The sequence below is a fragment of the Penicillium waksmanii genome, assembly GCF_028829765.1.
Source record: "Penicillium waksmanii strain IBT 27052 chromosome Unknown utg000005l:1.0-5232799.0:1.0-5237142.0, whole genome shotgun sequence".
NCBI classification, from domain to species: Eukaryota; Fungi; Ascomycota; class Eurotiomycetes; order Eurotiales; family Aspergillaceae; genus Penicillium; species Penicillium waksmanii.
In genome coordinates this window covers 4121099-4146188 of record NW_026643252.1, presented here as the reverse complement: position 1 = coordinate 4146188, position 25090 = coordinate 4121099, and the positions used below count along the sequence as shown (strand labels likewise).

The 25090-nt window shown below is 51.2% G+C and overlaps 11 protein-coding genes across 11 annotated transcripts; 5 read left to right on the top strand and 6 right to left on the bottom strand.

Moving 5' to 3' along the window:
* Positions 1-406: 406 nt before the first annotated feature.
* Positions 407-3319, top strand: N7481_006460 (WD40 repeat domain-containing protein; the record flags this gene model as incomplete). Its single annotated transcript, XM_057265679.1, has 8 exons — positions 407-446; positions 514-671; positions 734-885; positions 942-1888; positions 1938-2072; positions 2119-2250; positions 2301-2599; positions 2669-3319. 8 exons carry the CDS (start codon positions 407-409, stop codon positions 3317-3319), a joined length of 2514 nt encoding a protein of 837 aa, XP_057123399.1.
* Positions 3320-3590: 271 nt separating this feature from the next.
* On the top strand, positions 3591-4799 carry N7481_006459 (uncharacterized protein; the record flags this gene model as incomplete). The annotated part of the gene is made up of 2 exons (XM_057265678.1): positions 3591-3954; positions 4027-4799. The coding sequence occupies 2 exons, from the start codon at positions 3591-3593 to the stop codon at positions 4797-4799; spliced, it is 1137 nt and encodes a 378-aa protein (XP_057123398.1).
* A 406-nt stretch (positions 4800-5205) lies between these two features.
* On the bottom strand, positions 5206-6683 carry N7481_006458 (putative tetracycline transporter; the record flags this gene model as incomplete). The annotated part of the gene is made up of 2 exons (XM_057265677.1): positions 5206-6525; positions 6615-6683. 2 exons carry the CDS (start codon positions 6681-6683, stop codon positions 5206-5208), a joined length of 1389 nt encoding a protein of 462 aa, XP_057123397.1.
* Positions 6684-7148: 465 nt separating this feature from the next.
* On the bottom strand, positions 7149-8650 carry N7481_006457 (uncharacterized protein; the record flags this gene model as incomplete). Its single annotated transcript, XM_057265676.1, has 4 exons — positions 7149-7705; positions 7787-8300; positions 8408-8435; positions 8499-8650. 4 exons carry the CDS (start codon positions 8648-8650, stop codon positions 7149-7151), a joined length of 1251 nt encoding a protein of 416 aa, XP_057123396.1.
* Positions 8651-9141: 491 nt separating this feature from the next.
* Positions 9142-9724, bottom strand: N7481_006456 (uncharacterized protein; the record flags this gene model as incomplete). Its single annotated transcript, XM_057265675.1, has 3 exons — positions 9142-9168; positions 9247-9486; positions 9629-9724. The coding sequence occupies 3 exons, from the start codon at positions 9722-9724 to the stop codon at positions 9142-9144; spliced, it is 363 nt and encodes a 120-aa protein (XP_057123395.1).
* A 216-nt stretch (positions 9725-9940) lies between these two features.
* N7481_006455 (NUDIX hydrolase) lies at positions 9941-11379 on the bottom strand (the record flags this gene model as incomplete). Its single annotated transcript, XM_057265674.1, is given in 3 exon segments — positions 9941-10445; positions 10462-10806; positions 10883-11379. 3 exon segments carry the CDS (start codon positions 11377-11379, stop codon positions 9941-9943), a joined length of 1347 nt encoding a protein of 448 aa, XP_057123394.1.
* An 817-nt stretch (positions 11380-12196) lies between these two features.
* Positions 12197-14948, top strand: N7481_006454 (SPX domain protein; the record flags this gene model as incomplete). The annotated part of the gene is made up of 3 exons (XM_057265673.1): positions 12197-12240; positions 12511-14731; positions 14817-14948. 3 exons carry the CDS (start codon positions 12197-12199, stop codon positions 14946-14948), a joined length of 2397 nt encoding a protein of 798 aa, XP_057123393.1.
* Positions 14949-15556: 608 nt separating this feature from the next.
* On the top strand, positions 15557-16466 carry N7481_006453 (DsbA family oxidoreductase; the record flags this gene model as incomplete). The annotated part of the gene is made up of 2 exons (XM_057265672.1): positions 15557-15601; positions 15801-16466. The coding sequence occupies 2 exons, from the start codon at positions 15557-15559 to the stop codon at positions 16464-16466; spliced, it is 711 nt and encodes a 236-aa protein (XP_057123392.1).
* A 1668-nt stretch (positions 16467-18134) lies between these two features.
* On the bottom strand, positions 18135-20605 carry N7481_006452 (6-phosphofructo-2-kinase PFK26; the record flags this gene model as incomplete). Its single annotated transcript, XM_057265671.1, has 2 exons — positions 18135-19974; positions 20310-20605. 2 exons carry the CDS (start codon positions 20603-20605, stop codon positions 18135-18137), a joined length of 2136 nt encoding a protein of 711 aa, XP_057123391.1.
* A 1564-nt stretch (positions 20606-22169) lies between these two features.
* N7481_006451 (uncharacterized protein) lies at positions 22170-22630 on the bottom strand (the record flags this gene model as incomplete). The annotated part of the gene is made up of 2 exons (XM_057265670.1): positions 22170-22571; positions 22622-22630. The coding sequence occupies 2 exons, from the start codon at positions 22628-22630 to the stop codon at positions 22170-22172; spliced, it is 411 nt and encodes a 136-aa protein (XP_057123390.1).
* A 923-nt stretch (positions 22631-23553) lies between these two features.
* Positions 23554-24960, top strand: N7481_006450 (uncharacterized protein; the record flags this gene model as incomplete). The annotated part of the gene is made up of 1 exon (XM_057265669.1): positions 23554-24960. One exon carries the CDS (start codon positions 23554-23556, stop codon positions 24958-24960), a length of 1407 nt encoding a protein of 468 aa, XP_057123389.1.
* Between the last annotated feature and the right edge of the window lie 130 nt (positions 24961-25090).

Genomic DNA, 25090 nt, shown 5'->3' with positions numbered 1-25090 from the left:
TTCGTATTCTGCAGCGTAAACAGATCCTTGAAGCTGAAACTGGGCCGGTACGAGCGAGAAAGCAGAAGCGAGGCTATCGTGGGTTGTATGAGCGGTCGGTGAACCAGGCGCACGAGGGAACCGATTTCGATTTTCTTACAGCGAATGGTCCTGTAGAGTAGAATTTTCTAGAAAGAAATAATTGAATTCATTTGAAAGTTCTGAATTCTTGTTGTATACTTCCTTGCCCTGAACCCTACTTTCCCAATCGGGTTAAATCCCTTGGGGGCGCGTCGCGCTGCGCGTCTCCCGTCGATCACCTCCGGACACCGCCAGAGGGGGTCTTTGATTGAGTTGCGATTGAATCCCCGCCATTGTTGATCCTGCGATATCCTACCCCGAGAAGTCACTCGCAGGCTTCGATACAATGAGCTCGGAAGCTGTTCGCCCTCGAGGGCGCCCTGCCCGTAAGTTGGCGCTGTAATTGCAGCCGACGCGAGATGTCTTCCTACTAATCATCCTATCTCTGTCTAGAGACCCCAGGGACGACAGTCCTAACATACACTCCCGATGGGCGACGAATCATAACCGGTGGCTCGAACTCGGCTATTCGCATTTACACAGTTGATGAAGATGGAGAACCGCAGACCGTTGACGATGGCATGGACGGGCATGTCGGTGTTGCCGCGACGGTATGACAGAACGAACACAACCCAATCCGAGTGGTATAACAAATTTCTAACCATGAGAAAAGAACAAATACTTTGTTATGGGTAGCGAGGACGGCAATGTCTGGCAGTATGATGCAGCTACAGGCAAGTCGGGGCCTATCCTGACACGATGCGCGCTGCCAATCCGTGATCTGGCTCTGTCTAGAGATGGAGAGTGGGTGGCAGTGGCAAGCGAGTGAGTTGAATCCATTAGGCATGATGCGAAGACAATAAGCTGACATTACTGGCTAGTGATCTCACCGTCAAGATCGTCAAGGTCGAAGACATGTCGCAAATCAAGTACCTCCGCGAACAACAGAAATCCGCAAAGCACGTCACTTTCGATCCCAATGGCCTCTTTATCGCCGTATCCGGCACAAACGGTCTTCTCTATATCTATTCCCTGGCCGAGGAGGAGCCTGCGCTGGTCCACAAACTTGATGGGGTGATTCGCCAACTCGAACCGGAGTCCGAGGCAACATCGAGAGCTGTGTGGCACCCCGACGGCACAGCCTTTGCCGTTGCAGAGGCGACCAGAGATGTTGCTATCTACTCGATCTCTTCGTGGAAGAAGGAAAAGACTTTCGCCAACGGACACACCGGTGAAATTACCGCGATTAGCTGGTCGCCCAATGGAGCTCTTTTGGTCTCGGCTGGAGCTGACAAACAAATCGTGCTGTGGGAGACCAAGACTCAGAAGATCGTGCAGCGATATGACTTTGGAAATGTCATCAACATCGCCTGGCATCCTACCAAGAATTCTCTGTCGTTCACAACCTCCGACGGTGAACTCTTCATTCACGACAATTTCGTCCCAAAGAGCCATGAAGCTCAACTCCAGAAAACCCTGCAAGCGGCTCCTATATTCCCCGGGCCGTTGACTGAAATCTCCAACAATCTACCTCACACATTGGCAGATAGGTCTAGGGAAACAGTCAAGAAGCCGACCCGAGCTGGAACGCCCGATTCATTGGATGATATTCTTGGCGGCGATGAGGACATGGGAGATTTTGTCGATGATGATGATGGAGCCGGCTATGCTGAGGATTTAAACTTGCATGGAAAGCGGTCAAATGGCCATCTCGATGACCTTGATGGTCCTGACAGCAAGCGTTTGCAATCGGGGGCTGTTCAGCCCAAATGCCACCCGCCGCTTCAGCCTGGTAGTACACCATGGGCTGGCAACAGGCGATATCTCTGTATGACATTCCAATCTGGTCATTTTGAGCTCTGCTAACAACCCTCTAGGCTTGAACTTGACTGGTGCTGTCTGGACCGTTGACCAGGAAACGCATCACACGGTTACTGTGGAGTTTTATGACCGGGAGCTTCATCGGGACTTCCACTTTACCGACCCTTACCAATACGACAAAGCATGCCTGAGTAAGTCAAGATCATAATGGTCAAAGAATAATTCTAACGAGCATAGATGATAACGGTACGCTTTTCTCTAATAATCCGTCTGACGGTAGTCCTGCATCCATTTTCTACCGGCCGCATGAGACTTGGACAACTCGAGCAGACTGGCGTACTCAATTGCCCGAGGGAGAGATGGTCCGCGGTATGTGGTTTTCAACTTTCTTGTTCAGTATGGTTCTGACGAATATCCAGCTCTTGCACTCAGCGAGTCCTACATTGTTGCTGTTACGACCAAGGGCTACGTACGAGTGTACACCCTCTTTGGCACGCCCTTCAGGGTGTATCGACAGAAGAGCCAGGCCGTGACATGCGCCGCTTGGCGGGACTACATCATGACCATTGGAAATGGATCCGTATCAGCCGATGGTCGGTATGCAACATTGCACTACACCGTTGAGAACGTCAAGCGCGATGAGATCTGTCAAAATGAAGACGTGGTTGCTCTGCCTCCTGGAGCCCAACTACAAAGTGTATTCTTCACCGACACTGGTGTATGTCCCCAACTACCCTACCCATACTGGTCATTTTAAATTGCGAACAACATAACTAACAAGCATAAGGATCCCTGTGTCTATGATTCAACCGGTGTACTGGTCGTCCTTCAACACTGGCGCACACCCGGACAAGCCCGATGGGTTCCCCTTCTAGATACCAAACAGTTGTCCCGTCTCGCAGGCGGGCGAAAGGAAGAAACCTACTGGCCTGTCGCCGTTGCCCAAGGAAAATTCCACTGTATCATTCTCAAGGGTGGCGACAAAAACCCATACTTCCCCCGCCCCCTGCTCAGCGAGTTTGATTTCCAACTGCCCATTTCCAGCAACCCGCCCAAGGATCCCGAAGAAGGAGCCGACGACCAAGGCAGTCGTTTTGAGGAAGGCTTCGTTCGGGGAAGCTTGCTTCTGTCACTATTCCGCGACCTTCTGGCATCAACCAATGCAACCTCTGGCCAACGTGCGGAGTTGGCGCGCAAGGAATTGGAGCTTGATAAGACTCTGCTGCAGATGCTGGCCGTTGAATGCAGAGAAGGAGAAGAACGTGGTATGAAGGCGCTGGAACTTGTAAATCTCATGACCGATCGCAATGGCAAGATGGTTGAGGCAGCGGCCAAGGTTGCTGAGCGCTTTGGACGCGGCGTGTTGGAGGACAAGATTCGCGACTTGGCTGAGCGACGAATGAATGGCATGGAAGATGATGATGATGAATTGGCGTGAGGAATAGAATACCACGGAGCATGAATTATATGTCAATTTAACTGTCGAACTGTTATCACGGAATTCCTTGGAATATACTCTGTACTGTAATAACTACTATCCCAGTAGTATCCAATGGCCACCCTTGATTATCTTCATTGAATACCCGCGCGCTGCGATTGGCCTGCGATTGGCCCGCAAAACCGGGAAATGATCGGACTAGTACGAGTAGACCTCTCCGCATCCCAACTTTCCAATTCTTAACTCTCTCTCCAACTCCCCACCTCATGGCATGACCCTCGCCGCCCCGAATCTGCGTTCCGGCGGAATGCCTAATCTGGCCTCACCTTCACGCCGTCTTTCTCTCCGGCTGCAGGCGCAGTCGCAGGCGCAGCGTCCATCCAGATGCAGCGCCGGCCGCTCATTCACATTCACGCCGCGCCAACCTCTCGCCCATCCACGTCATGGTATTCTCCATGAACCTTGGCTATCTCCAGCTCCAGCTCCAGCTCCAGCTCCAGCTCCAGTCTCGGCGACACCTTTCCCGGTAGCATACTTTACCCCAACGCGAGTGCGCAGCGGGATCGACGGACTAGATGGACCGCAAAATAACAACCACAAACCGCCAGACAAGCGGGTATTGAAGCTCGGCAAAAGTGAGTACAAAGAAATGAACCCAAGAGGTAGGTCCTGGGAGAAAAAAAAAAAAAACTAATTGATCCCTCTAGCTCTCCGAACACTCTCACCTCTTCTTCCTACCATCTTGTACAATACTCTCCCACCCGAGATCCTCGCTCCCAGCGTCAACCTCCACCTATTCCCCTCAACACACCCACACCTCCCCACTGTCAAGGGCCGCACATTATACCGCGCAGCACTCTGGACAGTACCAGTCGCATGGAGCAGCGTACCACTTGTCGGCAATGTGAAGCTACAAATCCTCAGCGAGCGAATCGTCCGTGCGGGGACCCTTCTTGATCCGGAGCACGGCGATAAGCATGACTGTGGCGATGAACGATTAGTGGTGCGATGGAAAACAGAGCCTCGAACGGATAGTAGGCCATTCCACGAATCATCACCTACTACACTCAGCACGACCAATACTAGTACCAATACTGTCTCCTCTCCTACCTCTGCTTCCGGCGCATCGCAAAGTCAAAGTCACCTCTCATCATCAGAAAACGGAACAAACAGAGGTCTAAGCAAACTTCTCGGCGGCGACGAACCAATCTTCAAATTATCCAAAGAGCAACAGTTCAGCGGACTATTCGTCTTCTCCTTCGACGACGAAGGCCGTATCTTGACGCATACGATTGACCATGCCGACGATGCAACAGATGGTGAGGACCGGACTGCCAAGTTCGTGACTTTGACCGACTGGCTCATTGGTAAGGCGCGCGGATCGCTTGAGCCAGCGCCCAGGCCGGGATTATGTATCGAGTCTTGTCATGGTTATGGACTAAGCCCCGGTCGTTCACGGCATAATCGTGGCCGGTCATGAAATATTGAATTGAACTGAAACTCTCCCATCCGATCCGATCCGATCCGGTTCAGGCAGGTCTCAGAGCCTGCGCTGTACTCTTGCATTACACATCTCCTCTCTGGAAAAGTATTCAAAAAGGCCAAATGCCTTTGGAATACTGGAAACCTATTTTGACGAGCATTCTCCAATCTTTGTCGCGATATGTACATACTAGCATATAATTCGTTCCAGGACTTCAATCTCGAAGCCAGCTTCTAACAAAACCCTTAAACTATGAAAATAAACTATAAAAAAAACACTCGATAAATCCACAAAACCCCATCCATATCCGTAAGATCAAACCCCAGACTCACCACGCAGAAATGCTTTCAATATGTTTCACCACCTGGGCCTATCATATCATATCATATGATATCATACCATATCAATCCACCTTACTACGAACAACAGGCGCCTTCAACAACAAAAACACAGCCCCAGCAATAACCAACATCGCCACCCCACCAACACTATAAGCAACCTCCCTACCAGCCCACCAAAAAAGCGAACAAAACAAAACCGGCCCCGTAGCCCGTCCAGCCTGCCCCCACCCCCTCAACCTCCCCATAACAGCACCGCGATCTTTATCCCGAGCTTCAAAACTCCCCAAACTCTTCAACCCTGTAACGACCGTCGCGGACGTAACAGCCAATAACCCACCCGCAGCGTACAGCCCCGACACCGTCTCAACGCGCGCCAGTAAGAAAAATGAGAGCGCGCACGCTATGACGCCGATTCGAATCGTTGTTAGGGGCGGGAGACGGCGGACGATTGTACCTTGGAGTAGGGAGGCTATTAGACCCATTAGTGAGAGGAGGCGTCCGTTTAATGCGGCGGGACTGGAGCTGGTGGTGGTTGTGTCGGCGTATAGTGTCGCGGTGAAGAATGGGAGGGAGAATTCCAGGCCTGCGAATGGGAGGAGGAATAGGAAGTGAAGAGCGTTCAGGATGGCTGGGTTATTCGTCTGAATATGAGTTGGTTCTTTCCTTTGCTGCTTCTTGACCTCTCCCTTCTTTGCTCCAGAAGAAGACCGAGCCTTCTTCTCATCCCCACCCTCCTCCTCCTCCTCCTTCTCAAGCAAAGTAAACCTCGGATGCGTCTCCGGCAAAAAAGCCCAAATAAACACCGTCTCAACAAGCACAAACCCCAAAGAAACCCCGGCCGCCACAAAAAACGGATTATCCTTGACAACATCCACACTTCCCAAAGCCGCACCAAGCACCGGCCCAACCGTAAACGCAACACTAAAACAAGCCCCAATAAGCGCCATACACCCACTCCTCCCTGCATCATTCGTAACATCCCCCACAATCGCGTCGGCAAGTTGAACATTCGCCTCAGACAGACCCCCCACGACGCGCGACGCCAAGAATGTGCGAAAATCCCTCGCGCTAACCCATAGCGCGACGCTGGCGATATTGCCCGCCATTGAAATAAGGAGTGCGCGACGGCGGCCGTGGCGGTCTGATAGATGGCCGATTATTGGGGCGGCAATTGCTTGCAGCAATGAGAAGAGGGAACCTAGGGCTCCGCCGAGGAGGACGATGTCATAGCGGGAATCGATTGGGAGGGCGAAGGCGTTTTTGTAGGCGTTTAGGTAGTGCAGGATTTTGGTTAGGAGGGAGGTTTTGTTGTTTGTTGAGTCTTGGATTCGGTAGAATGTTAGGAGGGAGGGGAAGAGGGGGAGGATGAATGTGAATGATATCTGTGGTGTGGATTATGAAGATTAGTTGTTTGTTTGGTTCAAGGTGATCATGCGATGCGATGCGATGCGATGCGGGTTCATTTTCATACCAGGTCCAAGAGCAAGGAGATCATTAAGACCTTTAGGACTTGTTTGCGTTGGGCGCCAGCGATTGCCATTGTGGTATGTGCGAGCGCTGAGCTGGCGCCGGGAATTGAGAACAGGGAGTCTGGGAAAGGGTGTTGTGTTAGGTGGGTGGTGGATGGGGAGATTACAGGAATAAGATTATCCTAGGTAAGATCAGATTATTCTAAGTGTTAATAAATAGCAAGGTGGCCGAAGTAAATAGTGGAGCCCGTCGTCATCCCTGCGGATTGCATTCATTGCCTATCGGAGTTTAGCTGATCACCTCATTCGCCAGAACATAGAATACATTGGGGAGAAAATATGCAACGCTCGAGATTGAGACGAAATAGAGAAATGGGCGCCACTTTGGGGTGAAAATAATCACCCCGGAAAAGAAAATTCGTGGCTTTCGTGGATCCGTGACACCAGACCAAAAAAGGAGGGGATTAACAGCACAGCATGTCCAGTCGCAGAGCAGAGTAGAGACAGAAGCTCAGCATCTCATCTCATCTACATTCTTATTGCTCGCCAGTAGGTGTAGCAGAAGGCGAACCGTTCGCTCCACCGCGTCCACGACCTCCACGACCACCACCACCACGTCCGCGGCCGCGGATGTCTCCACGGCTACGACCTCCTCGGCTGCCTTCACCCCGACCGCGTCCGCCCTGGCGGTTGTTATTGTTGCGGTTGCGTCCACCGGCTTGGCCCTTAGCCTCGGCCTCCGTGTTCTCGGTGGTTGCAGGGGTCGCCTGGAGACCAGTATCGGTCTCGGCTGGATCACGAGGGACATTCACCCATCCGTCCGTGGTGGCTGACGAGGTCATCGAATTGCCATTGTAGGATGATTCCGCCACCGCGTTACCCGCTTCGGAGACCAAGGTCTGAGATGGGGGTGCGACTAGGTCGGATGTCGGGAGGTTCTCCTGCACAGCGGCCTCGGCGCGAACAGAGGTATCCTGGAGCTCGGTCAGACCAGCATTGGCGAGGGTAGGGTCCGATGCGGGGGTGGACTCTGTCGCGAGTTCAGCGGGCTCAGCGGGAGAAAATTTGCTAGACGCCTGTTTCACATCGCCGACTTGGGGAAAACAGTTAGTACAAGGGCTCGGGCTCACAACTCAAGATAGGCGCAGTGGCACAACAGTCAATAAACACATACAGCTCAAATCCAGCAAATCGCCCTCAATACCCTGAATCTTCTCATCTGCCCCATCAATCAACTTAATCATAGACGAAACCGCATCCTGGTTTCCACCGTAAACCTGGTATAGAACGCCCTCAAAGGCGCGGCTCTCCAGAGCCTCCGCATCACCGTCCCGTCGGCTGTTAGCCGCGGCGCAAAGGAACTTGCTAACAGTGAGCAATTGCTGGCGCAGGACTTTGGCATTTGTCTCTGTGGCATCGGCGATAGCATTTGCGCGCACCGCCTCCAGCTCCTCCTGGTGTGTCTTCTCCAGGGCAGCCTTCTGGCTCACCAGTCGCTCCTCGTACTGGTCAGCGATCTGCTGATAATGTCTGATTTGTTCTTCGAGTTGCGCGATGCTGGCTTGGAGGGCGGGTTTCTTCAGGGCTTGCGCTTTTTGATCGTTGTTAATCTTCTTCGCCTCGACGAGCTCGTCGAGCGATTTGCCCTTGTTCTCGGCGAGGATGGCGTCGACCTTGGCGGTAGCGTTCTAAACAGTAGCCGGAAAGGGAAAAGGTTAGTGATATGGGATGTAACAAAGCAAGCTTTGGTTTGATGTGGGACGAATCGATCGATATGAGTATGGGTATCACATACCAGCTTCTTCATGGCATTGCGAAGGCTCCTAGAAGCGCGCATTCAGTCAGCCTCATAGCGCAGCATAGCATTCAAAGTAGGTCGCGCTAACTTTTGCAGTTCTTTCAGGTAAGCGGGTTCAGAGCCTGGCAGGTCCGAAGCCGAAACGGAAATGGGGCTCTCGATCTCGGGGTCAGGCTTGGAGGTACTGGAAGCTCGGGAGGACTGCTTCTTGAGCTTGTCGGTGGCGGAGGCGGGAGCCATAATGGAATGTGGGTAACACAGCTTTGTGAAAGTTAAAAGGAGGAAAGAATCGTTCTGTACAAAGAGTGCACAGATGAGAGTCGAATCGAATCAGCTAGAGAGGAGGATGGGAGGAAGTGATGTGTGAAGCAGGATCGATGCGGGTGGAAGTCGCCCGAAACCCTTTCCTGAATTGGTGGTGGGCCACTTGCATGTCTATCACGCGACGAACCCTACAGCAGATGGGAAAGGACTTGTGACAGCTGGACAGCTAACATGATCACTGAAAAAATATAGAATTGTATTGGGAAAGATTTAAAATTCGCATTCCCTGGGTATCATACTTTGCGCCATTACGCCAAATCAAAGCCCATCAAAGAGTCACTCCCCCGCGTTAAGAGATCCTGGTCTAGAAGGTACTCCAGTAGGTACTCCCCATCTGCATTATTTCTTCACCTCCAGCTCACAAAAATAGGGTGAAAGCATATCTCCAGTTATATCCTCCAGCATTATTATCCCTGGAATTTGCGTAGTGTTTTCTAAAGTGAAAGATCCTGGCATTAGCTTCACCCTCTGGTATGGGGCACGCCGGGTCCAGGTCCAGGTCCAGAACGTACCTCAGTGACCTTCCGAACCGCATTCGCAGAGATATTCTTTTCGCCAGACTTTCGCGATCGGATCGAAGCTTCGCGCATTAACCTGATAAAGTCGGGAATTAGCATCTTCGTAGCAACGGGGGTGGGTTGTAGTTGTAGTCGCGTATCGTGAAGTCGAGGCACTGCAATCGGACTGAAACGATTCGGAGGAAGAAAGGTAAGGCCATACTCTTGCATAAATAGCATATAGTCGAGAAAAATCTATTCAGTGTCTCGGGATTAGCAGTGAGCGACCAGCGACCGGCGACCGCAGACCACGCGTCGGGGGCAGAGCGAGAGAGAGAGAGAGAGAGAGAGAGAGAGAGAGAGAGAGAGAGAGAGAGTCGCGAACGAACGAACGTACCAGGATATCGGCATTCTTGCTCACGGTCCGGTTGGAGTGTGCTTTTACGATGCGCTTGACGGTGCCCCGAGGGTACAGCTTCTGAGTTGCTGCCATTGTGCTGGGCGAATTGCTGGTAGGCGATGTAACGGGGAGAATTGTTTACTTTGAACTTTGGAGATGTGGGGGAAGTCGATCTTGATTAGTAATAGTACTAGTAATGCTCTTACTCCATCCACCACATTATGTATGAGTACGAGTATATCCAAATAGACCCAACCAACTCCCGAAAGACCTAATGTACATCCATATGTGCATGCAGCATATTAAGAATTATCGAAGTCTTCGACGAATCAATCGCCACCCTGCAATGGCTGCCGCCGATCCCAACGCCATGCGCCAGGCAATGAATACATAGATGGCAACTCGCAGCCGCTGATAATATCCACGCAGCATAATCCCAACAGCATACGAGGTTCCATCCGAAGCACGATCAGATGGGCCATAGTATCGACCCACTCCAAGACCGCCAATTCCAACCTCATTATCATCATGCTTCGATGTATTCGACCCCGGGGTAACCGACAAAGCAGCAGTCTCAGCGTCCAACGCCGTGTCACTCGTAGACCGAGCACCCGACTTAACCATGCGCGCATTCCGTTTCCGCAGATTGTAAGTCAAAATACTAACAATGAACCGCAAATCCGGCGCCGTAAATGTCGGATATTTCCATTGTTGAACAGTAGTATGCGGAGGCAACATATCCAAGAAATCCGCTAAGATCCCAAGCGTAAGACCCCAGAGTAAAAGGGGACGGTTGAGATCCCCCCGAATCAGCCTGGTTACTCAAACACCATGATTTGAAGCGCTGAATTAGCGACGATGACGATCCCTTGTCACTCTGCTCGTCTGGCACGAATCCCGGGATCGAAGTACACTGCACCGTTTCGGCGGGAAGTAATCGAACGGCTGAGAACTGCATCCAGCCTAGCATAGACCGGACAGCCAATCTGGTCAGGAATCCACCCTGTCTCGCGAATCGCTGGGACATGTCCACATGTTCTACCGTGCGAAGGGACGAGGAGAGTAGTGCGCGCAACGGGATCCAATGTGTCGAAGCTACCTCCGTCGGTTGTAGTCGCAGCATCGGGGAATCACACCGCGTCGTGATAAAGACGAAAGGACAAAGAACCATCAGCCTAGATAACCCAAAATGAAGCAATTAGCGATCGAACATTTAGAGAGTAAGAGTGAGAAAGTCCGCCCCTAACATACGGCACGGATCCCCAACTGGTAGTAACCACCCGCTCAGGCAAATTCCCCACACAAATACAATCATCCGTAGTCAAATCCAAGCCAATTTCCTCAGACGCTTCCCGAATAGCAGCAGCCTTATCATCCTCATCCTCAGGGTCACGCTTTCCGCCCGGCAATGCGACATGTCCAGTCCAGCGATCCCCGGGACGTGAAGCGCGCTTGATGAAAAGTACCTCCGGATCCCCATATTTCACCCATGGCTGGGCGAAGAAGTCATCCAGTCGGTCTTCGACGGATAATTCTGGATCACCGATGTCGATATCTGTTGGGCTGGGCCAGTGGTCGTATGTCGGGCGGACGCGGAGGATTAAGGCGACGGAGGCGCGTTTCTTGCATAGGGGTGGGTTGGGGACGTGTGGATAGGGACGTCGGTGGAGGTCGGTTAGGACATTGTGGAGGTGAGGCGATAGGCCTGGTGAGTGAGGGTGAGGGTGCGGGTCTTGTGAGGAGTCCATTGTAAGAAGTTGAGTCTATATGTACTCCGTAGGGAGAGGAATCTTGGATGGGGTCGGTCTGGTTTGGCCGGTGACATCCTCGGCCCCTGCGTTGCCCCACCGGGATTGCTCCGCTCCACTGGGTTTGTTATAGGCTGGGGATTATAAGGGCCTCTGTACGGATATGTACGCCTCAAGCCAAGGGTTAAATTAATCCTGGGCATTTTTGCTCGCACAGTCTGCATTGAAGCAGCCCCGGAAAGCTTCTTTTGCCGCTTCGCCTTACTGGGGATTAGTATATGTACGATAAGCATACCATTTTGACTAGGGAGTATACTGGAATAACTAAGTCGAGGTGAAGACGGGATAAGGTCTTTATTTCCTGCCTCTATAAGTATCTCTACAGTATCATTTTATTTTCAATTTAAAGTATGTATTTGAGTTGCCCATCTATTCTCGGCAAATATCGCCTCCGCGGAGGACAAGCCGATTCCCGTGTGGAGCGAGGTAAGTTCTTGGTGGAGCCCTCATTCTGAGAGACAGTTTGCCGTTTTTAATTGATATTATAGTAGTACGTAGTACATACTATCTCATCATCCTAACACTAACTATCAAGTTGAAGGGTACAAGAAGAAGAGACAATGAACCAATGACATACTGCTATACTAAAATATATACGCAGCCATACAGTAACGGTAAAAGCTAATTGCATACCCAAAGGCTAAGGCTAAACATGGCTAAATAATATACTAACTTGATCAAGTCTACAGGAAGTGTCTAAAGGTGTCCAAGTGGGTCGCTGATTGGCTGGTTGCGGGTAACGCAGCCTCAGCCAGCGATGGACGCACGTGCTGCTGCTAGCTTCGAAGCTATCACCAAAAGGTGCGAACAACCTCAGTTCGTTGTTTTAAGACTAATTCTACCGTGCATCTCCCGGTGGTTTCTCAGTGGATGCAAATTTGATAAGACTTGCGCCCCTTGCCTTGTCTTCCCTACCTTTCTGACCTTCTCCTCTTCCCCCCCTCCCCACCCTTCTCGGGACTCACTCAAGTGACACAAGGTTGCCAATCCGTCCGCTTCACTCTGTACACACCATCTTCCCCTCACCCCCCGGTTCGACACACTATGCGGTTCGGAAAGACCCTGAGGAAGGCCGTGTACCCCCCCGTGGAAGGGCAACTATATCGACTATGCGAAGCTAAAGTCCCTACTACGAGAGCGTGATGTCAATGACGAGGGCGATGATGGCAGCGACTCCGACGCCAGTCTTTGGACCGAACACGACGAGCAGGCTTTCGTCCAAGAACTTATCAACGTGCAACTAGACAAGGTCAATGCCTTCCAATCGCAGACCTCGCAGCAGCTCCGAGAGCGCACCTCCGCTTGTGAGGCCAAGCTGCGACCGCTCGCCCCGATCGCCGATCATGATTCCTCCAACGATGCTCCCGAGAAACGAAAAATCGCCTCAGAGGCCCTGCAGGAGCTCGACAGCATCACAAAGGAGGTCAGTGAATTGGAAAAATACAGTCGCATCAACTTTACCGGCTTCCTCAAGGCCGCCAAGAAACATGACCGCAAGCGCGGCGCTCGATACCGCGTCAAGCCCCTGCTGCAGGTGCGCCTATCTGAATTGCCCTTCAACTCGGAGGACTACTCTCCATTGGTCCACCGCCTGTCGGTGATGTACTCCTTTGTGCGTGAAACCCTCAGCCAGGATGTCCTCCAGCCAAAGGAGCCGGAACGCGGCTTTGGCCGAGATGTCTATTCGTCCTACAAGTTCTGGGTGCACGCCGACAACGTCCTCGAGATCAAAACCCACATCCTGCGCCGCCTCCCAGTCCTCATCTATAACCCCGGTACCTCCAAGGACGTGCGCACCTTGCCGGATGACCCCACGATCACCTCTCTTTACTTCGATAACCCCCAGTTCGATCTGTACAACCAAAAGGTCGCCCGTGCCTCGGAGGCTGGATCTCTACGCCTGCGCTGGACTGGTCAGCTGCAAGATAAACCACCCATCTTCCTCGAGAAGAAGATCGTCGCCGAAGATGATAGCAGCCGGGAGATCAAGGTGCAGCTCAAGGAAAAGCACATCAAGGAGTTCTTGGACAGCGAGTATCACTTGGACAAAAAGGTACATCGGATGGAAGATATGAACAATGGCGAGTCGGCCGAGGCCGAGTCTCTCAAGCAGAATGTGGAGGAATTGCAGTCCTTTATCAAGGAGCACGACCTTCAACCTATGCTCCGTGCCAACTACACCCGCACAGCATTCCAGATTCCAGGCGATAACCGGATTCGCATCTCCCTCGACACCAATCTCGCTTTGATCCGGGAAGATTCCCTGGACCAAGAGCGTCCTTGCCGAGACCCCGCCGAATGGCACCGAACCGATCTGGACGATGCCGCCGCGTCTTACCCGTTCAATGCCGTGAGAACCGGCGAAATTGTCCGATTCCCCCACGCTCTTTTGGAAATCAAGTTGCGTGGTAAAGCCCATGACTCCGAATGGATCAATGATCTCATGTCCTCCCACCTTGTCAAAGAAGCACCTCGCTTTTCCAAGTTCGTCCACGGTGTCGCCCAGCTGTTCGAGGACAACGTCAACAGCTTCCCATTCTGGCTCGGCGAACTGGAGAATGATATTCATCGGGACCCGGAAACCGCTTTCCTCGAGGAACAAGAACGGCTGGCCAAGCGAGCAGAGGAAGATATGGCGGTCGGTAGTTTCCGCGTTGGTGCCGGTAGCCCAAGCACACATGCGCTCTCAGGATCCCCCTCCTACCGATGGACCGAGCCATCTCGCCGTCGACCTTCTGGGATGAGTGATGGCGTACCTCCAACCAAGCCGCGCCTCTCCGTCATTGAACCCGGACCTCGCGAGCAACCAGAACAACCCGCCGCCGAACCGGCCGAGGACTCTCCGATATCCGCTCAGAACTTTTCTACACTCCTACAGTCCTTGACCCAGAAGTTCCAGAGCTGGACAGGACAACAGCAGAGTGAGGTCTTGCCCCCGGGCGTCCGTCACCCGGGCGTCTGGATCAAGGACGCAGGGCCTGTCCGCGTGGAAAGTAAAGTGTGGCTCGCCAACCAGCGAACATTCATCAAGTGGCTTCACGTCAGTATTCTGCTCTCGACGCTTTCTTTGGGTCTGTACAACGCTGCCGGAAAGCACAACCGGATTGCGCAGGCCTTGGCTATTGTCTACACATTCTTTGCCATTTTTGCCGCCGCTTGGGGCTGGTATATGTATGAGAAGCGCGCTCGACTCATCCGCCAGCGCAGCGGAAAGGACTTGGATAACATGTTTGGACCTCTCGTTGTGTGTGTTGGTCTGGCGATTGCGTTGGTCTTGAACTTTGCCTTCAAGGTATGTACAGCTTCCCTTCCTTTCCCTCCCTCTCCCTTCCCTTCCTTTTTTTTTCTTGTGTCGGATTTTCTAACTCTCATAACAGTATCAATCGTTGATGAACCAAGCCCACCAAGCCCAGCCCCCTGTCTCAGCCCCCGTCACCACCTCTTCTGCTTTTGGCGATGGTTCGGCAGCCTCATGGAAGCCGAGCTACAACGCGCAGCAGGTCTTGTAAACCCTCTCTCACTTCATGCCAGAAAAAGAAAACTGTAACATGGGCAGGGGCAGGTTCCCTTCCGAAAGTCTTTGGAGACACTGTACTTCACTCAGCTCTGTATTGTAAATTGACTCTCGACTTGGATTGGACTCTCGGGCATTGATATTGACATCTGTCGGGGCTGTTGGATTGGATTTGTGAATTTGTTTTGGACTTTGACTTTGCATATATGGAGCCAATAGGCGTACTTATGAATTGAATAGCTCAGGCTTGCATGAATGATATTTCGGGGTAAATCAATATAAAGTGAGACTGGCGCCATCAACATAAAGCATAATTTTAAATTTGGTTGCCTGCTAACTATGGCATCGGTTGCCTATACTCATACAATAAAAACGGAACAAACGGCAGTGGATACGCTGACAAATTAAGATTAGGAAGCTTCGGAAATTAGAATCAAGCAGAAAGTACCAAAAGACTCGGACCACCGAGGTATACTAGTAGGCCAAAAGCACCAATTTTACCCAAAACCCAAACCTAAGCCCCTCTCTCCCCCTCTCCTTCTCACCCGTCTTTCATTTCATCTCTCTACAAACTCGCCCCCTCCGAACAACCACCCGTCCAAAATGACAAACTTCAAGATCCAAATCATCTCCGACTCCGTCTGCCCGGTATGTAATGCATTGCCCCACTCCGCTGCATATGGATAATATAACCATCCCATTACCATAATCATAACCACAACCATGCCCGTGGGATCTTGTACACCTTAACTATCTATCCATCTACCCACCCCACGGGACTAGCCTAGCTCTATCTACCATACCCAACCACCCCCAAAACTTGATCCAAACTAACAACCCACCACAGTGGTGCTACGTCGGCTTCAAACGCCTCTCCCGAGCAATTACATCCCATAAAACCCAACACCCAACTGACACATTCACCATTGCCTGGAAAGCATTCTACCTAAACCCCTCATCACCAACCTATCCCGGTAAAAACAAGCAAGAAATGTATAAGGCGAAATTCGGCGCCGAGCGCGTCACTGCTATGTTCGCTCGTCTTGCGTCTGTTGGTGAGAGTGAGGGGATTCATTTCTCTTTTGGTGGGAATACGGGGTCGACGAGGGATTCGCATCGGTTGATTTGGTTTGCGGGGGAACTTGAAAAGAAACAACAACAAGAAGCTACCTCCTCTGGCGAAGCTGGCGCTATTGGCGGCATACAAACCCGCGTCGTGGAAAAGTTATTCCGCGCCTATTTCGAAGAAGAGAAGAATATCACCGACAAGGCTGTACTAAGTGAGGCGGGCATTAGTGCTGGTTTGGATGGCGGTGCTGTTCGGGCACTTCTTGAGGATAAAGATGAGGCTGATGAGGGTGGTGAGGAGGTTGATGCTGAGGCGGCGGCTGCGTCGAGACAGTTGGTTTCTGGGGTTCCGTTTTTTGAAATTCAGGGGAAGTATGCTATTGAGGGGGCTGATGAGCCGGAGACGTTTTTGGAGATTTTTCAGAGGGTTAAGGATGATGAGTAGTAAACATCAAGGGACCATCTGGGTTTCAAAGGAAGGAAGGAAAGGGTAGGAATGGGGTGGGATGGGATTGGTCTGGCGTTGGGAATTTATGGATTTGATTGTCTATTTAACTTCTTTTCTATCTTTCTTTTTATTTGCGGTAGTACTCTATACGTGAACCACCAAGTATCATATATTCCGAATGCTCATTTGAGTACTAATCCTTGCCAATATCGGCACCTTGAAGCATTTCATGTATGCGAATTGCATCTTCGGCACTCACATCAGCACCTTGGATCAAGAAGCACTTGGACTATCTCACCGTGGCCCCCTTCCAATGCTGATTGAAGTGCATTTCCGTAACCCACACCTTCGGCATTCACGTCAGCACCATGATCTAGTAATGTTCTAACTACCTCCTTGTGGCCCCCCTCTGATGCGGCCCGAAGTGCATTGCCATAAATTCCACCCTGTGCATTCGCATCGGCACCATGATCTAGTAATATTTGGACCACTTGGCAATGACCAGCAAGTGATGCTTCATGAAGTGCATGGCCACATCTCCCCTGAGCATTCACATCAGCATCATAGTCTAGTAGCATTCTAACTATATCCTTGTGGCCCCGGCTTGATGCTGTGTTAAGTGCATTGCCACGGCGAGTCCCACTCTGCATATTCACATTGGCACCATGATCTAGCTGTATTGGAGCACCTCTTTGTGGCCATTATATAATGCTTCTTGAAGGGCGTTGATAGCAACCTCTTAGGCGTGTCCGCATATATGATATGGCGAATGCCGGGAACTGTAAATACGGTAATTTTGGTGGTATACCAGAAATACATCAAGATAGAATAGGGAGACTTCCATGAACTTGTTCGGTTTAGCATAGTCTAGATGGGGCGCTGGGAAAGAAAGCGTGAGTGTCTAAGGGGTAATCTGTTTTCGAATTCTACTGTACTCAGCAACTAGATATCGAAAGGATGCCTGGACCGGTGCTAGAAGGCTAAGGCGCCAAAGGCATCAGTTTACAAATAATCATCTTTATCAATTCATATAAATGGTGCATTGTAATCTTAAAAGAACTAGCAAACCATCAGCAAAAGAGAGGAGAAGAGAGATGAGATAGCAATATTTCCACCGTTAACTGGATGTCTATGTGTGCAGTGCAGTGCTCATGCCAGGGGGCAAGGGGTGGGAAACAGTATTGGAGCAGTGTTGGGCTGGGCTTGGACTTGAAGTTACGGAGATCCAGAATGTCTTGACACTTGGTGATGGTCAAAACCGCTGAACGCCAACCACATGCAAAGACCACGAGCGTCGGAAAAAAGAAGCACGATAAAATAGAACGCCCATAATGCACGGCGAATCATAAGCCAGGAGGAAAGAAACGTAATCGCAAAAAAGTGAAGAAAAAAAGGGAAGCAAAGAGCAGGTGGGCGGAAAATGGAGTAAAATACAAAAATCGGACCGGGCAAAAGAGATACAAAGCCCAAAGAACCAACACAATGTGGGAGAAGCAAAAGGAAGAGGGGCGTAGGGGGGGCGTAGTAGGTATTGACCAGTACCTCGACATCAGATCAGATCAGGTCAGGGTCATCTGATGAAGTTGAAGTGAAGTTGAGTGTAGATTGGTCAAGACGGTTCGTTTCATAGCAAGTCATAAAATCGGGCAAGGCTGCTGAGGCTGCTTAAGCCTTTTGCGTCGAGCCGACCTGGTGCAGTTCATACTCCGGCACAAAGTCGAACCAGTCGGTTTCCGGGTTATACTGATACGCCTTGAAGTCGACGCCGTATGGCTTGGGCTCCAGCATATACAGCATACCCATGGGCACATCAAGATCAGCAACCTCGTCACGCTTCAGACCGCGGAAATATGACAGGAGAACGCGCGCAGTGGAGCGGTGGCTGACAAGGAGGACGTGATCAGTCGTGCGCTCGACTTCGACAATGACGGTGCGAAGACGGTTGATGATATCCAGATATCCCTCTCCACCGGGACCTGGGTAACGGTAAAAGAGCTTGTCCTTCTTACGATGCGCATACTCCTCGGGATACTGCTCCTGAATCTCCTTGTAGGTCATTCCCTCCATCTTTCCAGAGTGAAGTTCGTCTAGCATGCGCATCTGCTTCACATCGTACTCCTCTTCATTGAAGTTCTCGGCGGTCTGGACGGACCGCTGCATCATCGAGGACCAGACGCAGAAATTGCGCGGACGGTCACGGGGAATCCAGGACGGGTTAGGAGGCGTGCTGTCACCAGGTCGGGGTGGGAAGTGCGCCACCAAGTGCTTTTGACGCTGGTAGATCTCCCACTGCTGTCGCTGGTGGTCGATGAAGCGAGTCATAGCACTGGCGAAGCGCTTGCCGTTCTCGCTAAGCCCGGAGTCTCCGCCGATGCGGCCGGCCGCGTCGTCCACGCTCTCGCCATGTCTTGTGATCCAGATCTGGCGGGGAGACAGATTGAAGTTGAGCAAGTAGTAAACGACCTGCGAGGAGAGGAAGCCATGGGTTTGGTGGGAGACGACCTTGCGGCCAACATCAATCATTTGGATGTAGGCCATATTGTGCTTCTCCTCGTATTCACCCAGCGGGACGTACGATCTCTCGTAGAGGGCAACTCGCTTCTTGAAATCCTCCAGGGCTTTGGTGGGGTCTTGACCCTTGTAGTCCGGTCCGGAGAGCTTCAGGCGCATATTTGCCTCAAGCAAATCCTTGTCCACACAGCTGCTCTCCAGAAACAAGATGCCAAGCTCGGGACCAGCACGCTTGCGAATGTGGTCGACGATAGCCTTTCGGCGTTCCATGGTGCTGTTGGTTGCGTCGAGGATACCGACAGCTCCACCATCTTCCAGGATGTATTCAAGCAGCTCATCAAGGGTATCCAGAGCCACCTGCTCGCGAAGCTTGACAGCACGTTGGTTCTGAGGGTCGAAGAAGTTGGCAGTCTGGTCCATGGGCTCTGGGGAAGCTTCATTGATTGCCTCTTCATCCTGGATCGACTCGGCCGGGCCAGCGTCGATGGAAGGGATCACGGTGCCACCATTTTGTGAGATAGACTGGGGCTCTTCGCCGTTGACAAGGATCTTAGCTGGGACAACTGGCGGCGGCAGTGGCGCTTCATTCTCACTCTCGGGTGGCGATGATTCATTCTGGTTCATAGTTCCAACACTGACGCTCAGCCGACGCACTGAGTCGAGAAGGTCCTTGTGGAGATTGGGGCTGGCTTTCTTCTCATAATCGCCGGGTTTCGCTGGCGAAGGTGACCTGCCTGCGGCCACACGACGACGTTCACCAACGTTGAAGATCTGGGTATCATGTTGCAGCCAGTTCAGGTATCGAGCAAGCTTTTTGGTGATGTAACTCTTGCCACGGGCCGGGAGGCCGACCATAACGATGACCAGCTTCGCGCCAACATCACGTTGAGCAATGCGGCCATCGGGAGAAACCTTCGATTTGGTCAAGCCGGGGATATCAAGTGTAGTTGCTCGGACTCGGCTGCTGGGAGTACTGAGATTGCTTAAACCCGTACTATAAGAGGAAGTGAGTCAGCGAGGTCTGGGCCAACAAAAAAAGAAAAGAACAAAGCTTGTTTTCGAAAAGGGAAAGGTAGCAAGAACAAGAGCATAAAACGAGTCGATCACCCGACTGGACACCACGGCTCATACCTCCGGCAAGCCCCATCTGGCTTTGTTCGGAGCAAGCAGCGTGGCTCCGCAGGGAGACAGCCTCAGCCTCGGGACTCGAGACAAGAGGCGCACAGCGCCGATCAAGTGTAACACATCTCATAGGCCCGAGAAATGGATATTCAGGCACCAGGTACCCTTCGGGAACAAATGGACGACTAGGAAACGAGAAAGACTTACATCTGTGGAGACGGGGGTGCGGTAGAAATCGGAGTGTCAGTCAGGGCGGTTCCGACTCCGCCCTTGGGCGCCTGCGATGTTTTATCGGAATGCAGGTCATTACCTAGCGCTCTACCGACCACAGTCTTCGGAGGAGGCATTAATGATCCTTCTTTGCCCGACCCGGTGACGCTAGTGGTCGAACTGAGGCCGTTGGGCGGCTGGTTCATATTCCTCTGATCGCCCAGCTCTGCAGGATCTGGCGACGAGGCAGAAGACATAATGGCCGACCGCGCGATGGTGGAGTGTTGCGCCATCCCCTGCGGGGGGAAGCTGAGAACTGTTTCTGTGGATATTGATGTCTCGATAACCCTCGAGATAAGGCTTGGGCTTTATAGCGATGAACAACCTCAAGAATCTGATGAAAGGGCCTCGAGTTGGGGGGGGAACAAAGTGGGGAGAGAAAAAAGGGGGCGGCCGGATGACTCAACTCCGGCAACGTCACTTCACTTCACTTCAACACAACACAACTATAACACAACTCTGAAAGCTGACAGTAGACACCAGACAGCAAATAGCAGATGGCCAAATCACCACAGGTTGGTAGCGGGCAATGGAACTGGTTCGTTTGTCTGTGCTGTGGTGTGCTGTGGTGTGCTGTGGCGTGTTTCACTGAATCGGAAGGTAGAGGAACGCCCAGAAACACGAACAAACAACAAAGAATCTCAAGGTCTTCTTCAATTTGGTGACGCCTTTTTGGCTGTGGTGGTGAAAGGGAAGGTTGAATGCAACAAAATATAATATTCCAGAAGCGAGAGAGCCACCCCCACTATACAAACGCTCAATGAAGTCACTATTCAAAGACCGTGGCGATCGTCGAGTCCACCCTTCAAAATGTGGCTTGCTTTGGTGGATCACTGGGGCACGGGGGCCATCTTCAAAAACAATGATGTCAATGCAACAGGAAATATTGGTGAGTATGTACTTTGTATTTGTAGACAAGGAAAATGGAGTCGGAGAAGATTCTATATACCCCCCCTTTGATCTAGAAATAAAAAAAGGAGATGACTAGCAAGGAAGGCCTGGCGAGACTATCGATGCAATCTTCAGCCTAGAATGCTTGGCTTGAGACCCTCCGGCCCGAATCGACATGGCGGAACAGGTCGCCGAGCCTCCATCCCTGTGTCCATCAATATGGAGTACATATTTTTGTGATGCTGAGGAACGTCTGCTTATCCACCGAGATCCACTGCATAAGTACACTCATCCCCGGCTTGGCTTGGCTGTGTTTATCCCATGTGTACTAGTACTCCGTAGATGTGTGGATGGATACGAGTATATCCCATCACCCCCTGTCACAGGGGGTGTGGCCATGCTGGCCCCGGGGCTGAGACCATCAGCTCTCGTATCTACCGATTCCAATCAGACTGATCAGACTGTGTTTATTGAAAAAGACCAGTCCATTCCCGGGACGCCTTGTCCAACATGCAATTCACCGCTCGGGCCATAGACCTCCTCTTTCCGTGGGACATACTCGGCTTCCTTGGCGGCTTCACGGCTTGTCAGCACTGCAGCTCGGGCTCCGATAAACTGTAAGCTACCGCGGAGTCACAGTCACGACGATCTTCCGCCGCTGCCAACAGGTGGTTGATATCCAATGGTGTGGCACGGAATAGCTTGGCATTTGGCGATCACGCAGGGGGGGTGAGTGGATGGGTGGTGGAAAGAGGAAGGGAAAAGGTCACACATTATCCAGCCAGATATCCCGCGGTAATCCAATAATAGCAGGATCCCCCATACAGTGTAGATAAGATACTGTTGACCCCCAGATCCAGATCCAAGGGCGGCGCGATGCGATGCGATCCCCACACCCACCCCCTTTCAGTGGTGCATATTCAAAGTTAAGATGATCAGGCACACGTATGCTGCAATACTCAGCGCGGTCAGGATCACGACCGCATTCCCACTAGTCCGGAATTTTTTGCGGTGGATGCCATCTTCCCCTAATTCAAAGTAAAACTGGCGATTGCGCTGAGATCGACGATACATCCCGATCATCAGGACTCCCGACCCGTAGACAGCGAATAGCGCGCCAATGCTATAGAACTCGGCGGTGAAGATCTTGAGCACTGCCAGCGAAAAGGAAAATAGGGACAAGGCGGTGCGGACATAAGCCCCTTCAAAGGTCCGTTGCGCTGCTCGTACTTCGACCAGTTCATTGGTAGTCAGCACGGCCGATCGGGCTCGGTGCATGCGAAGATGATATCGATCGGCGGCTCGTCGCTACGGCTGTCAGTTAGATACTGTGGGGGGAAGGTAGGTCTAGTTCCCACCTCGAACATGGTGGTGGTGCTCGTCCAAGGTCAGATGTTGGAGATGGAGGGGCAGGGTGAAGGTGAGGTTGAGGTTGAGGATAACGGAAAATTGACATGGTCATGGGAGTGAGGGGGGATGATGTTCCACTCACGTGGACTTGTCCCTCGCTTCGTAAAGTGGTTGCTTTTTTCCTCGTCTAATTTGTTAGTTGAGGTTTTTGGCTTGGGCTAAGAGTCTAGGCAGAATGGCTATGCCTATTCCAGACGATCTCTGATTCGTGGCAGATTGATTGATTGCTTACCCACTTATATATAGGTGCTACTAGCGTATATATTTTTGGTGGACATAACATTCGCTGTATACCAGTACTTTGGATATTTGTTTTTAGGCTTTCCACCAGAAAATATGGGAATATTCAATCATAAACAAGCTATATATTGCATTGAAAAACATCAGGTTTTATACTGATGATGTGAATAAGGGAGAGTATGGCGTAAGTGCAGAAAAAGACAAGGTGAAGATGAAATAGTGTTGCCCATGGTGAGTAGATGTATGCAAAAAGTGCGTCTTTGGTCTTTAACAATGGGATGGCATAGTGGTTAAGCTCACCGAATTCCTTTGGGTGCCCAGGTTCGAATCCTGGCTCCGACGTTGGTCGGAGTGGCGCAGTGGTTACCGCGTTCGGCTGCTACTTCCCGTCTCCCATTGTTTTTTGTCTGTTTTTTTTGTGCATTATTTATAATTCTTTACACTCCAATTTATCTTATTCTATCCTTGTATCTATGGTTAGTGTTGTGTGATCTTGGACCAAAACTAGGCATTCATATCAAGTTCGGCCCCCACGTCCGCCTACGCTAAGAACCGCCTTGACCTCCACACGACCACCACGATGGGTTTATAAATTTACATTGTCCCGCAGATGAGAATTTGAGTACATATCGCAACCAGAATGTCTATAATTAGCCTCCCGCTGGAACTACTCCATTTGATCGGAAGTAACCTCGATCAAAAGGACATACGCAACCTGATATCCACCTCACATCGAATGCACAGCGTGTTTCAACGAAAACTCTACACGAACGTGACCATCGGACTAAGAAACGCGAATGCAGCCCAGAGTTTTCTCTACGCAGTGGCTCGGAACCCGGGATTGGCTGGCTATGTCCAGTCTCTAGCACTTGCGTGCTGGGAAACCTACCTAGACTGGGAAACCAACCGGGAACCCCAAAAAACCACCGAAAGACCCAATTTTGACGGCGATCTTATTCGGAAATTAGTCGATGAAGCAACCGACTACACCGAAGAAGAGAAATCGAAATGGCTACAGGATCTCGAGGAGTTTTACGACGATGCCTGGCTGGCATTGCTCATTCCCCGATTGACCGGTCTACGGAAAATCGGCTTTGAATGGCCGTTCGGTTCCTCCCATGTCAGCAAAATGCTCAACAAAGCTGCCATAAATGGAGGTGTTTGTTTTCCTCACCTCGAAGAAGTTAACATGTGTTGGTATGATACGGAAAATGCCGTCCGCTCATATCAGATGCATCCGTTCTTCAAATTTCCGTCTGTGCGCAAAGTTAGTGGGTGGAAAGTCGCGGAGAATGCTAAGGAGGAGGAGGAGGAGGAGGTCGAGGAGGATGATTTCGAGCTCAAACCTACTGAGATTCTCAAGGGTTGTAGCCTCCCGCCTAAATGCTCAAATGTAACGGATATTGATCTCTCACTATGCAATGCTGCGGGGGGGATGCAACAATGGATCCAGGCCTGCAAAGCGCTAAAGTCCTTCCGGATCACCCACGGTGGAGTATTGATCTCATACGATGATTCACAGCCCCGCAAACTCTACAATTCCCTGTCACTGCACAAATCTACACTGGAGGCTGTCTGGTTTGAGCATGACGAACAAGGGGGAGACGGCGATAATGACGATGAGTGGATGGGGTCATTTGTCGATTTTGCTGCCTTGAAGTTTCTCCGTCTCTATTTACCCAACCTCGTGGGAATCAACGAACAAGGCTTACCCGCACGGAAGATAAGTGATGTTATTCCCTCGTCGCTGGAAACATTGTTCTTGGACATTTGGTGGGATTGGTTTATTGACGTGCTGGATGACTTGGCGGAGATAGCCACCTCAAGGAAATTCTCTAAGATTGCCACGTTTCATATCGAGACCTGCAACAGCAAACCAAGTAGTCCAGAGGAGGATGCGAAAGTTGATTGGCTACAACAGAGGTGTCGAGAGGTTGGAGTTGCGTGTCATGTGCATGATGTAAGGACGTGGGAGGATATGGAAGGTATTCAGCTTCGGAACAGCCTTTGGCCCCAGTGCGAGGCAGAAGACCTCGAATTTTATTGATAGAGACTTCTTATATGCTTTAAGGGACACACCGATGGGTAGCATCGCAGAATATAGTGGCTTTAACCATGGCTATATCCAAAAGGGGTGAACATTTCCCCGGCAATCAGAACGTGACGCATTAACAATG